Raw genomic sequence first — 13,051 nt, forward strand, 5'->3', positions numbered from 1 at the left:
TCATGATTAGTGATGTTGAGCACATTTTCATGTACTTATTGGCAGTTTATATATTTCTTTGGAGAAATGTCTGTTTAGGTCCTTTGCACATCTTTTAATTAGGTTGTGTTTTTTTTTAAGTTGTGGGAGATTTGTTGTGTTGTTAATATTTTTCTAGATATTAACTGCTTATCAGATACAATGATTTACAAATATTTGCTCTTATGTTGTAGATTGCTTTATTCATCACTCTTGATAGTGTCCTTTGATGCACAACAGTTTTAAATTGTGATTAACTCTAATTTATCTTTGTTGCCTGTGCTTTTGTTGTCATATCTAAGAAATTATTACCAAATCCAGTGTCATGAATCTTTTTCTGTACATTTTTCCAAAGAATTTTGTACTTTTAGCTATTAGGAACCACTTTGAGTTAGTTTTTGGATATGGTGTAAGGTAAGGATCTAGCTTTATTCTTTTGCATGTGGATATTTAGTTTTTTGAGCATTATTCATTGAAAAAGACTGTCCTTTCCCAGTCTTTGACTAGTCTTGACACGCTTGTCAAAAAATCATTTGGCCATATACGTGAGGGTTTATTTGTGGGCTTTCTGTTCCATTTTCTTGGTCTGTGTCTGTCTTTATGCCAGTACCATACTGTTTCATAGTAAGTTTTGAAATCAGGAAGTGTGAGGCATCCAACTTCTACATTGTTTTGGTGATTTGGAGTCCTTTGAGATTCTGTATGAATTTTAAAATGAATATTTCTATTTTTATGAAAGATGCTATTGAGATTTTGATATGGATTCCATTGAGTCTGCAAATGTTTTCAGTAGTGACAACATAGTCTTCCAATCCATGAACACAAGGTGTCTTTTCATTTATCTGCCTTTAATTTATTTCAGCAGCATTTTTTAGTTTTCAGTATATGTCTTTTACTTTTGGTTAAGTTTATTCTTTTTGATGCTATTATAAATGGAATTATTTTCTTAATTTCCTTCTTTGATTGTTCTTTGTTAGTTTATAGAAACTTAATTGGTTTTTCCAAGTTGATTTTTGTATCCTGCAACTTTGATGAATTTGTATATTAGTTCTTGCATTTTGTGTGTGGAATTGTTAAGATTTTCTACGTATAAGATCACTTAATCTTAGAACATAGGCAGTTTTACTTCATCCTTTCCAATTTGGATGCCTTTTATTTCTTTTTTTTGTCTAATTGCTGTGTCTGGAATTCCCAATATTATGTTGAACAGAATTAATTTAAGTGGGCACCCTTTATTCTGATGATACAGGAAAAGCTTTCAGTCTTTTGCATTGAGTATGCTGTGGTTTCTTCATATATGACCTTTATTATTTTGAGGTTGTTTCCTTCTGTTTCTAATTTTTGAGTGTTTTTATTACAGATACGTGTTGAATTTTCTAAATGCTTTTCATCAATTGAGATGATCATGTGTTATTTTTTTCTCTTCATATCGTTAATGTGATGCATTACATTGATCTGCTTTCATATGTTCAGCCATTCTTCCATTTCAGGGATAAATCCTCCTGGGTCATGATGTATAATCTTTTTAATGTGCTGTTGAATTTTCTTTGCTAGTATTTTATTGAGGATTTTTGGATCAGTGTTCATATTGATCTGTAGTTTTCTTGTAGTATTTTTTTGTCTGGTTTTGGTATCAGAGTAATGTCCTAAAAATGAGCTCGAAAGTGTTCCTTTCTTTTCAGTATTTTAGAAGAGTTTGAGAAAATTTTGTGTTAATTCTTCTTTAAATGTTTGGTAGAATTCACTAGTGAAGCCATCTGATCATGGGCTTTTATTTGTTGAGAGATTTTTGATTATTGATTCACTTTCCACACTAGTTATAGGTCTGTTTTTTTTTTCTGTTTCTTCAAAACACAGTGTTGATAGGTTTGTGATTCTAAGAATTTGCCCACTTTATCTAGGTTATCCAATTTGTTGGCATAAAAATCCTTATTTTGGTAGAATTGGTGGTGATGTCTTGGCTATTATTTCTGATTTTACTCGAATTTTTTCTATCTCAGTCCAGCTAAAGTTTCTTTAATTTTGTTCCTCTTTTTGAAGAACCAACTCTTTTGTTGTTTTTTTTGTTTTGTTTTTCAATTCTCTATTTTCTTTCTCTGCTCTAATCTTCATTTCCTTACATCTGCTAACTTTTTGTTCAGTTTGTACCTTTTTTTAGTTCTTTAAGGTGTAAAGTTAGGTTGTTGATTTGGGATCTTTCTTTTTCAGTGTAGGTGTTTATAGCTATAAATTTCCCTTAACATCGCTTTTGCTGTATCCTGTAAATTTTGGTATGTGTTTTCATTATCACTTGTTTCAAGATTTTCTTACTTCCCTTGTGATTTCTTCTTTGACTCGTTTAATAGTGAATGTGTTAATCTCTAAGTATTTGTAATTTTGCATATTTCATTCTGCTGTTGATTTCTAGTTTCATTCCATTTTGATTTGAAAAGATGCTTTGTATGGTTTAAATCTTTAAAAAAGTTTTGACTCTTGTTATGTGGCCTAAAATATGGTGTGTCCTGGAGAATATTCTATGTGCATGTAAGAAGATGGGAGAGTTCTGTTTATGTCTCTGGTCCAGTTTGTTGATAGTGTTGTTCTAGTCCTCAGTTTCCTTATTGATCTTTTCCCTGGTGGTTCTGTCAGTTATTGAAAGTGGGGTATTGAAGTCTCATGTTATTGTAGAACTATTTCTTCCCTCAACTTTGTCAATGTTTCTTATATTTTTGATCGTTCATGTTTAGTGCATATATGTTAAATCTTCTTGATGAAGTGATCTTTTATCATTATATAATCTCTTGTCTCTTGTAACAGGCTTTGACTTAGTCTGTTTTGACTGACACTACTGTAGCCATTCCTGTTTTCTGAATTGCTTGCGTCTTTAGATCTAAAGTGAATCTCTTGCAGACAGCATAAGTTTGGTCATTTTTTAAATCCATTCTATCAGTTTATATCTTTGTGAAGTCTAAACCATTTACATTTAAAATAAATATTGATAGGGAATGATTTACTTTTGTCATTTTGTTACTTACTTTTCTGTATATATGTCTTATAGCTTTTTCGTCCCTTTTTTCCTCCCTTACTTACCTTCATTTGTATTTAATTGATTTTTTTGTTGTGACATGTTTTGATGCCCTTCTCTTTTCCACATATGCTTGTTCTGTAGATGTTTTCCTATTAGTTAATCTTGGAGATAACCTATGACATTGTAAAGTTGACAATCTTTTTAAAATTGACACCAACTTAACTTTAATTGCATACAAAAACTACTGCTTACTGCTTCACCCCCTCCATTTTGTTACTGATGTCACTAATTATATCATTATTATATGTTGTGTAGCCATTGACAGATTTATAATTATATTGATGCATTTGTCTTTTAAATCCTGTAGCAAATAAAAAGTGGAGTTAGTTGAAAATCATAATAATACTTGATTTTATATTTATCATATATTTGCTTTTACTAAGATCTTTATATTTTGTTAACTGACTGACACTTTGAGCCTAGGATCATAAATATAGAGGTTTGTTAAATTAGACTGGACTGTTTTGCTGATTTAGTTCTAAATAGACTATAGCCAGCCCTTTCAGCTTCCTTTTACACCAGTAATTTTTCTCTGCCTTACAGACTTTCAAACCTCAGTCACAAATCTATTTTAAAATTTAAAGAAAGACATTTCTAACAACTACCAAAGAGTCTAAGGGGAATGGTTACTAGAGAGGGAACAAGACAACGCTCACATGGTAGTGCTGTAGATTTTGTGCCTGAAGTATAGAAATAAGGATAGGGGGAAGCAGTGATAGCCTGGCCTTTCTTCTGTGTGCTGTGGTATGGACCTGGTTCATACTACTAAACTGTTTTTTCAAAGTGAAAACAAGAGACCTAAGAGAAACCTACATGCTTCTTTTTGGCCTTTTAGATTATAGTGACCCAGTTCACTAGCAGACATTGTACAGTTTGCTCAATATCGTTCTTTTAGACTTCTTTATTTGAGGAAATCAAACTGGGATTCTGAGATTCTTAAGACAGAGGGGTGCCAGGAATTTAGTTTAAGAAAGAAGGAAAGAAAGGCATTCTACACGTTTTGCTGTTTTTTATAATCCAACTTTAGATACAGGTTGATTTTAGCTACAAGGCTTAGATTTTTCGATTCCTTCCCAAATGTCCTTCTGCCTATTTACTGTTGTCTGATACTTCTTGTGAAGTTTGTCAGTATATGAGGAAGGACAAAGATGTATGTGATTTCCCATTGTAAACATGTGATTATGAAGTTTTTTTTTTTCAGCATAGTTTACTTTTGTTTTGACCTGATAGGTATGCTGGAATCTAGGATGGGTACCTAGAGTACCACAAAAGGGAGGTGGTAATACTCTGAGGAAAGAAATGGCTAACTTACTTTGCTTTAGGCTGCTCTATCAGTATATGATTAGGGAGAATTTATATCCTACAATGCAGGGAATATGTATAGAGTAACAGGAATTAAAATAGCTGATTAAAATGTCTATATATAGATAGATAAAGGAATGCAAGAGTCTAAGAGATTAATCCAGTGTAATAGTCAGCAAGCTTTTTCTGTAAAGGGCCAGACAGTAGATATTTTAGCCTTGAAGTTGCCTGTCACAAGTACCCAACTATGCTGTTTTAGCATGAAAGCAGCTATCAACACTGTGCAGTGAATGGGCATGGCTATATTCTGGTAATACCTATTTACAAAAATAAGCAGCAGGCTGGATTAAACCGGCTAGATTAAACCATGGATATAATTTGCCAAACTGTTTCAGTGCATTACAGCCAAGCATAACCAATAAAAGGGAAAAGAGACCAGGAAAGCCATTTGTACTTATATTCTTATTATACTTAAATGTCTACAAGTTAGGACCAGAGAAGATTATTTCCACCTAAAATAATCACAGGTGGAAACTGTAATGACTTAGAAAGATGAAATCTGAGAAGCATGTGATTTCAATTTTGTAAGTTGTAAGCAGTATAAAGTGAATATGATATATGTGAAATTCTGGACCTCAGTAAGTATCAGGCAACTTCCTTTGCATTTTGAGCTTAAGAAATTTAAGACAAATAAAAGGAAGTCCTCTATTACTTGGTAGGTAGCATTTTTGACATCTGTCATCTTCAGGTTGTTCAACTGGCATATTTAAAGTAATTGAAAAGAAGTTTGGGTACATTAATGAGACTGATCGATAATATGTACCTGTTAAATTAGGATGTATGAGATTAGTTACAGATATTTAGACTATTGGAGGTAAAATAAAGCTTATAATTTTCTCAAGGAGTTCAGATATATTTTTAGCAGTCAGTGTGTGAATTTTAAAAAGTAAGTTTTCTTAAAAATGCAGGGATAAAAATGGTGAATGAAAACTTAGTCTCTGATGTCAGTCTCATTTTAAACTGTTATTACTTTTTAAAGACTTTATTCATCTTGCAGCAGTCACAGAAGAACTGATAGAAAGCTGCAGAGATTTCCTGTATACCTCCTGTATCCACCCATGCATAGCCTTCCCCATTAGTATTCTCCACCAGAGTGGGACAGTTGTTAGAATTGATAAACCTACATTGACACATCATAATTACCCAAAGTCTGCAGTTCCCATTATGGTTCACCCTTGGTGTTTTACATTAAATAGGTTTGGACAAATGCATGGCATGTATCTGTCATTATGGTATCATATAGTGAATATCATAGAGTATTTACACTGCCCTAAAATCTTCTGTTCCTCTCTCTCCTGTCAAACTCAAGCCCTAGCAAGCACTGATCTTTGTCCAGTGTCCCTAGTTTTGCCTTTTCCAGAATGTCATAGAGTTTGAATTATAGTGTATATAGGTTTTTTAGGTTGGTATCTTTCACTTAGTAGCATGCATTTAAGCTTCCTCCATGTCATTTCAGGACTTGATAGCACATTTCTTTTTGGCACTGAAGAATATTCCATTGTCTGATATAACACAGTTTGTTTTTCCACCACCTACTACAGGACATTTGAGTTGCTTCCAAGTTTTGGCTGTAAAATTGGAATGTAAAGTTTTTATGGATAAACTTTATTCATGTAAAATTATGAATAGAGCAGTTATAAATATCCATATGCAGGTTTTTGTGGGGACATAACTTTACATTCCTTTGGGTAAATATCAAGGAGCACAACAGCTGATAAGAGTATGTTTCATTTTATAAGAAACAGCCAAACTGTCTTCCAAAGTGGCTGTAGTCTTGAGTTTCCATCAGCAGTGATGTTGAGTTCCTTTCCATTATTTGGTGGTGTCACTATTCTTGATTTTGGTTATTATAAGTAGATATGCAGTGGTAACTCCTTATTCTTGTTTTGATTTGTATTTCCCTGATAATATATAATTGAATTACCTTTGCTTATTTGTTATCTGTTTATCTTCTTTGATGAGGTGTCCATTAAGATCTTTGGCCCATTTTTCAATCAGATTGTCTTATTGAATTTTAAGAATTTTTGCACATTTTTGGATAACAGTCTTTTATGAGAAGTATCTCATAAGTGCAAATATTTTCTCCCACTCTTTGGCTTGTCTTCTAATTCTTTTACACATTGTCTTTTGTAGAGCAGAGGTTTTTAATTTTAATGAAGTCCAGCTTATCAATTATTTCTTCCAATAATTGTGCTTTTGTGTGGTATGTAAAAAGTATCTTAAAAAGTCATCTAAGTGTTTTTTCTCTTTTTGGACTTTTATAGTGTTGCATTTTAAATTTAGGTCTATGATCCATTTTGAATTAGCTTTCGTGAAGAGTGTAAGGCCTGTGTCTAAATCAGTTTTTTTGCTTGTGGATGTTCATTTATTTTAGCACCATTGTTGAAGAGAATGTCTTTGCTCCATTATTGTGCCTTTGCTCCTTTGTCAAAGACTCAGTAGACTATATATTTATGGAGGTCTATTCCTGCACTCTCTATTGTGTTCCATTATTCTGTTCCGTTGATCTATTTGTCTATTCTTTTTCCAGTAGCACAGTATCTTGCTTACTGTAGCTTTATAGTAAGTCTTGAGTCAGGAAGTGTCAATCCTCCAGCCTTGCTCTTCTTCAATATTATGTTGGCTATTCTGAGTCTTTTGCCTCTCAATATAAACTTTAGAAACATCTTGCCAATATCCATTAAGTAACTTGCTGGAATTTTGATTGGGATTGCATTGAATCTATGGATCAGTTTAGGAAGATCTGGCATCTTGACAACATCGACTCTTCCTGTCTGTGAATGTGGAATATGTCTTCATTTACTTAGTTCTTTTTTTTTATTTCGTTCATCTGAGTTTTGCAGTTTTCCTCATATGGATCTTGTATTTGTTTTGTTAGATTTGTTATATTTATTTTACTCAACAATTCCACTTCTAGAAATGTATCCAGTGGCTAAAAATATACCCAAATATATGTATAAGGAAGTTCAAAGCAGCAGTTTTCTTATAACTGAAACTAAGAACACTCATAACAATATGAATGCCCCCAAAAGGGGATTTATACCTAAGCATTATGTTCTTGGGTGCTAATATAATGGTATTGTATTTTTAATTTTAGATTACACTTGTCCATTGTTGGTATATAGGAAAGTGATTCACTATTCTATAGTAACCTTATATCCTGCAACCTTCCTGTATTGGCTTATTATTTTCAGGAATTTTTTTTCAGATAATCTACATAAATGATCGTGTCATCTGTGAACAAAGAGTTTTATTTCTTCTTTACCAATCTGTATACTTTTTATTTTATTTTCTTGCCTTACTGCACTGGTAAGGACTTCCAGTGAGATGTTGAAAAGGAGTGAAGAGAGGGACGTCTTTGCTTTGCACCTAATCTTGGTGGGAAAATACTTCGAGTTTCTCACTATTATGTATGATGTTAGTTGTAGATTTTTCAGAGATACTTGTTACCAAGTTTGGAAGTTCTCCTTTAGTTTACTGAGAGTTCTTACCATGAATAGGTGTTAGATTTTGTTACATGCATCTATTAATATAATTATGTGATTTTTCAGTCAGATCTGATCTTTAAACATGGTTTTAAGTATGTACTCTCTTGGACAAGTTATCTTTGCTTGCCAACCTTAGTTTCCCAATAGGAAACATGTACACTTGGAAATTTACAAGAAGTAGGGAGCAGAAATAAGTCGTCTGCCTCATAGGTTGTGAGAATTATTTCTGATAGTACACATCAAGTGCTTTCCTTAATGCTTATCTGTAATAAACACTTGATAAATAGTAACTGTCAGCTAGCAGTGGCAAAATAATGGAGGGATAATAAACATAATAACAATAGAAAAAAATCTTGAAAAATAATGACATTAGTTCATCTAATGAGACTAGTCAGTAAAGTAAAATTATGGGAATTTCGGTGTAGATTGTGGGATAATTTGTCCCATGGACAGTGTAGATATTTTTTAGTACTTAAAATCACTTTTGATTATTTCTGGATAATTAAAGGTGAACAGTTATCTTTTTATAGTGATTTCTGTCCTTTTGAAACAGATTCAAGATTTTTGGGAACTTACCACTGATTTCTTTAAGAATCTCAGATAAAAAACTGCAGGGGATTTTGGAATTGATTGAAAGCATCCCAAAACCCCCACCTGCAACTGAAGTCAGTGCCCCTGTGAAGCCATTTCAGGTAATGTATTTTCAAAATTAATGAAAGCATGAATTAAAAAAGAAATTCCACAAATAGTATTTGTAAAAAACACAGAAATTTTGGGTGAAACAATTTAATTCATTTTGAATAGACTTTTAAAATTGCACTTTAAAAGAGAAAATGATGAAATTGTAAAAAGTGTAAATAGTAAAGTATGAAATGATAAGTCTACTACCTTTCTTCACTTCTCCAGCCTCCAGTCTCTCTTCAGTGGTTAACTACTGCTTCTTGAGTTTTCTGAAAATGTTTGTAACTTATACTAGTACACACACAGAAACATGCATGTCTGTGTGTGCGTGCATGTATGTATGTGTTTATATATATTCTTATGTTCTTAAAATTTACATAAATGGGATCATTATGCTTATTGTTTTGAATCTGTATTCTTTTCACCATTATTATCATATATGTTATGTACCTTAGAGATATTTACCTGTTAGCACATAGATCTACCATTTTCTTTTTTATGGTGATACAGTATTGTATGAGTGTACCATCCTTTTCCTAACATACAGTGAATTTTATATTTTTTTGAATTTTGCCAAGTTTCATTTCTAAATTGAGTTCTAATTATTTAGTCCTACCAACAGTAAATTAGTTTGTTTCTCTGTTCTTGTTAGTCTTGAGTATCAACAAATGTTAAAATTGATTCTATTAAATGAAAAAATTTTATCTTCTGGTTTTGGTTTGCATATCTTTGTAAGATAGGACTTATTTCCTAAATTTATTGGTTATTTAAATTTCTGTTTTTGAAAATACTATCTAGGTCTTTTGGGTTATGGTTTTCCAATTAAGAAGATTATAATTTGTTAATACAAATACTTTTTCCCCAAATTTGTTTTTTTATCTGATACATTTATTTTTGCCATGGCAAAGCTTTTACTTTTTACATAGTCAAAATTATTAGATTTTTTCTTTATGATTTCTGGGTTTTGTGCCTCTTACCAACACAGTTTCAAAAAAGAAAATATTCATTCATACATATTTTTCTTTTTCAATTTTGATTTCTCTTTTCATGTTTAACTTTTTTTCTTTTGAAACAATTTTAAACTTACAGAAAGTTGTAAAACTAGTGCAAATAACTTTTCCTCAAACCATTTGAGAGTAAGTTGCTGACATGTTGTGCTAACTACCTTGAACAGTTTGTTTTGCAATATTTTATTCATATTGTTATGCAGTATTTTGCATAGTCTGTTGAGCTTTTTATTATCTTAACAGTCTCTCTGAAGAGCAGAGGTTTTAAATTTTGATGAAATCTAGTTTATTAGTATTTTCTCTTATGGAAGAAGCTTTTTATGTCAGGTCTCTGAAATCTCTGCCTGACACAAGGTCAGAAAGATTTTCTCCTATTTTTTATTCTAGAACTCTTGTAGTTTTAGGTTTTATGTTAAGGTCTGTGAAACATTTCATGTTAATTTTTTTAAATGCACATGATGAGTGATCATACTATCTTTACATTTGTATTCCTGGCTATTTCAGTTTCACTTGTTGAAAAGAATTTCTTTCTCCATTGAGTTGAGTCTGTTTCTGACTCTTCTTCTCCAGTGATTTCTGGGTCTGTGTCTGTTCTTTCACTGATTCCATACTATCCTATATATATGGCAAGTGTTTTTTTGTTTTTTTTAATCCTTTTCTATAGATGTTAAGGAGAATTTTTGTGACAATCTTAAGTCTGCTTCTCCCACTAGCTTTATGCTATGCTGGCTGTGCCTCTAAGTCATTTCTGGTTTACTGTATGTTGCCCTTTACACTTTTAATTTTCCTTCTAAGTTTTTGCAAGTTTTAGAAAAAGTACTTGTGTGATTGTTAGGTTCTCTTTTAGTTATCATTAGCAATGCCTAAGAGGACTTTTCCTCACACTCTGGGCTTAATCTCTGTATATCAAGAGGGTTTCAAACACATGATCTACATTAGATCATGTTCCTTTTAAAAATCAAATGCAGGTATAAGAATAGACAGAGAATAACTGTGTAATATGTCTGCTCATACTGAGTTTCTGTTATGTGCCAGGCCACACATTTGACAAAGGATTTCTCTGTAAGGGTATCTATTATTTATATTCTCTATCTATATTTATATCTATATAAGGGTATGTATTGTTTATATACTCTAGATTTTTGCATAGTTTTATCTTTAATCCTTTTCACAATGCAGCAAGTTAGGTGTTACGGTCATTATTTTGACTAGGAAACAGATTCTTAGAGAGATTTTATACTTTGCCTGAGATCATGTATCTTGTAGCTTGCTGAGCCAAATTTGAATTCATGTTTTTTCCCCTCCCTTTAAATAAATCTACAATTTTACAGCTGATGTTCCGCCTACTTTTATCATGCTGCTTTTTGTGTAGATGACTTCTTAATCTGCAAGGACTCTGTTTTCTACTTTTTCCAAGAAAGTTTAATAGAAAACAGTAGATCTTTACTAAGAATTTTGATTTAGCTTGAAGTGGTTTTATAGGTTAGATCAAAAAAAATTTTTTAAGCAAAGAACCAGCCCTTCATGGATGCTTCTTTGCCTTGTCTCAAACAAAGTTTCAGTCACAAGTCTTAAAACTTCTAACATCTGAATCTCTCTTGAAGCTAGATTTCCCTTTTCACTTTCTGTAATAGATTTTTTAAAAAATTATTTCAGCTTTACTGAGGTATAATTGACGAATAAAACTAAAATATTTAACATGTACATTGTGATGACTTGATATATGTGTACATGGTGAAAGGATTTCCCCATCTAGTTAATTAACATATCTTAATTATAATTATAATTGTGAATCTGTCTACTCTCCTTTTATTTTTGTCAGTTTTTACCTCATGTATTTTAAAGTTTTTTTTATTGAGTATGTATATATTAGAATTGTTACTTTGCCTTGCTATATTCCTATTTCGCTTTGTAATCTCTTATTATTTTTAGTGATATTGCTATTTCTGAAGTCTGGTAATAATAGTCATTCTAGCTTTTTCCTTTTTGTAGAATTCTATTTTCTAATTTTTAAAAATTGAGGTGAAATTCACATAACATTAAATTTACTATTTCAAAGTGCAATTCAGTTGAGTTTAGTTTTATTCACAGTAATGTGCAACCTAGTACTAAAACATTTCCATCATCCTAAAAGAAAATCCTGCATCTGTTAAGTAATCATTTTCTATTCACCATCCACTCCACAAGCCCTTAGCATCCACCAGTCTGCTTTTTTCCCCTATGGATTTACCTATTATGGGTGTTTTGTATCAGTAGAATTGTACAATATGTGAACTTGTGTGTCTGGCTTCTTTTACGTAGCATAATCTTTTTGAGGTTGTTCATCTATCTTGTAGCATGTGTTAGTGTTTCATTCCTTTATGTGTGTGTGTGTGTGTGTGTGTATAAAATGGAACATTTTTTGTGGATAGAAATACATGAAGTAGAATATAAATGTACAAAATGTGGCATATATGTGGCTTAAGTGCCACATTGTTTTTCCATTCATGCATTGATGGACATTTAGATTCTTTTCACCTTTTACCTATTATGAATAGTATTGCTGTGGACGTTTGTATGTGAGTACTTGTTTGCATCCTTGTTTTATTTTCTTTTGGAGATATATATAGAGAGATATATGTAGGAGTATGTATATATATATATATGTAGGAGTGTAATTGCTAGGTCATTTGATAATTCTGTGTTTAATATAAAACCACTAGACTAGAGGAAGCACTAAACTGTTCTCCATAGCAGCTGTTTAATTTTATATTCACACTAGCAATGCATGAGTGTTCCAATTTATCAACATCCTCATCAACAGTTGTTACTTTCCCTTTTTCTGTTATAGCCGTCCTAATCGATATGAAGGGACATCAGATTGTGGGTTCTGATTTGCATTTCACTAATGACTAATAACGTTGAACATCTTCAAATGCTTGCTGGCCACTTTTTCAAAAAATGTGAAATGAGCCTTGGTGAAATGTCTTTCCCAGTCCTTTGTCCATATTTCATTTGAATGTTTTCTTTTTGTTGTTGAGTTGTAAGTTTTTTATATATTCTGGATAATCACTACTATCAGATATATGATTTGCTAAAATTTTCTTTCATTCTTTGAGTTGCCATTTCCCTTTCTTGATGATATCCTTTGATGTGCAAAAATTTTAAATTTTGAGGTCAATTTATTTCTTTTTTTGCTCATATACTTTTGTTGCTTGATGTCATATTTAAGAATATTTCCAAATTCAAGATCATACAGATTTATCCCCCTTTTCTTCTATACTTGCATGTTTTTAGCTCTTATATTTAGGTTGTTGATCCATTTTGAGTAAATTTTTGTATACAGTGTGAGGTAAGGTACTAAACATTTTTTTCACGTTGAAATATCAACTATATTTCAACAAATTTCTCTATGTTATTTGTTAAAAAAGACAATTCTTTCTTCCTTG

The 13,051-nt window shown here is 31.8% G+C and overlaps 1 protein-coding gene across 4 annotated transcripts in view; it reads left to right on the forward strand.

Moving 5' to 3' along the window:
* VPS13A (vacuolar protein sorting 13 homolog A) overlaps window positions 1-13,051 on the forward strand; it is a 201,709-nt gene that overhangs the window by 59,313 nt on the left and 129,345 nt on the right. For all 4 annotated transcript variants that reach the window (XR_006724182.2, XM_010952785.3, XM_010952786.3 and 1 more), the window contains exon 23: window positions 8,489-8,627. Coding sequence is in view for 3 of the 4 variants with exons in the window: in XM_010952785.3 (XP_010951087.1) it covers window positions 8,489-8,627 (139 nt within the window). In the remaining variant the exon portion in view is untranslated. The remainder of the gene's footprint in view (window positions 1-8,488; window positions 8,628-13,051) is intronic.

Source organism: Camelus bactrianus, chromosome 4, assembly GCF_048773025.1.
Source record: "Camelus bactrianus isolate YW-2024 breed Bactrian camel chromosome 4, ASM4877302v1, whole genome shotgun sequence".
NCBI classification, from domain to species: Eukaryota; Metazoa; Chordata; class Mammalia; order Artiodactyla; family Camelidae; genus Camelus; species Camelus bactrianus.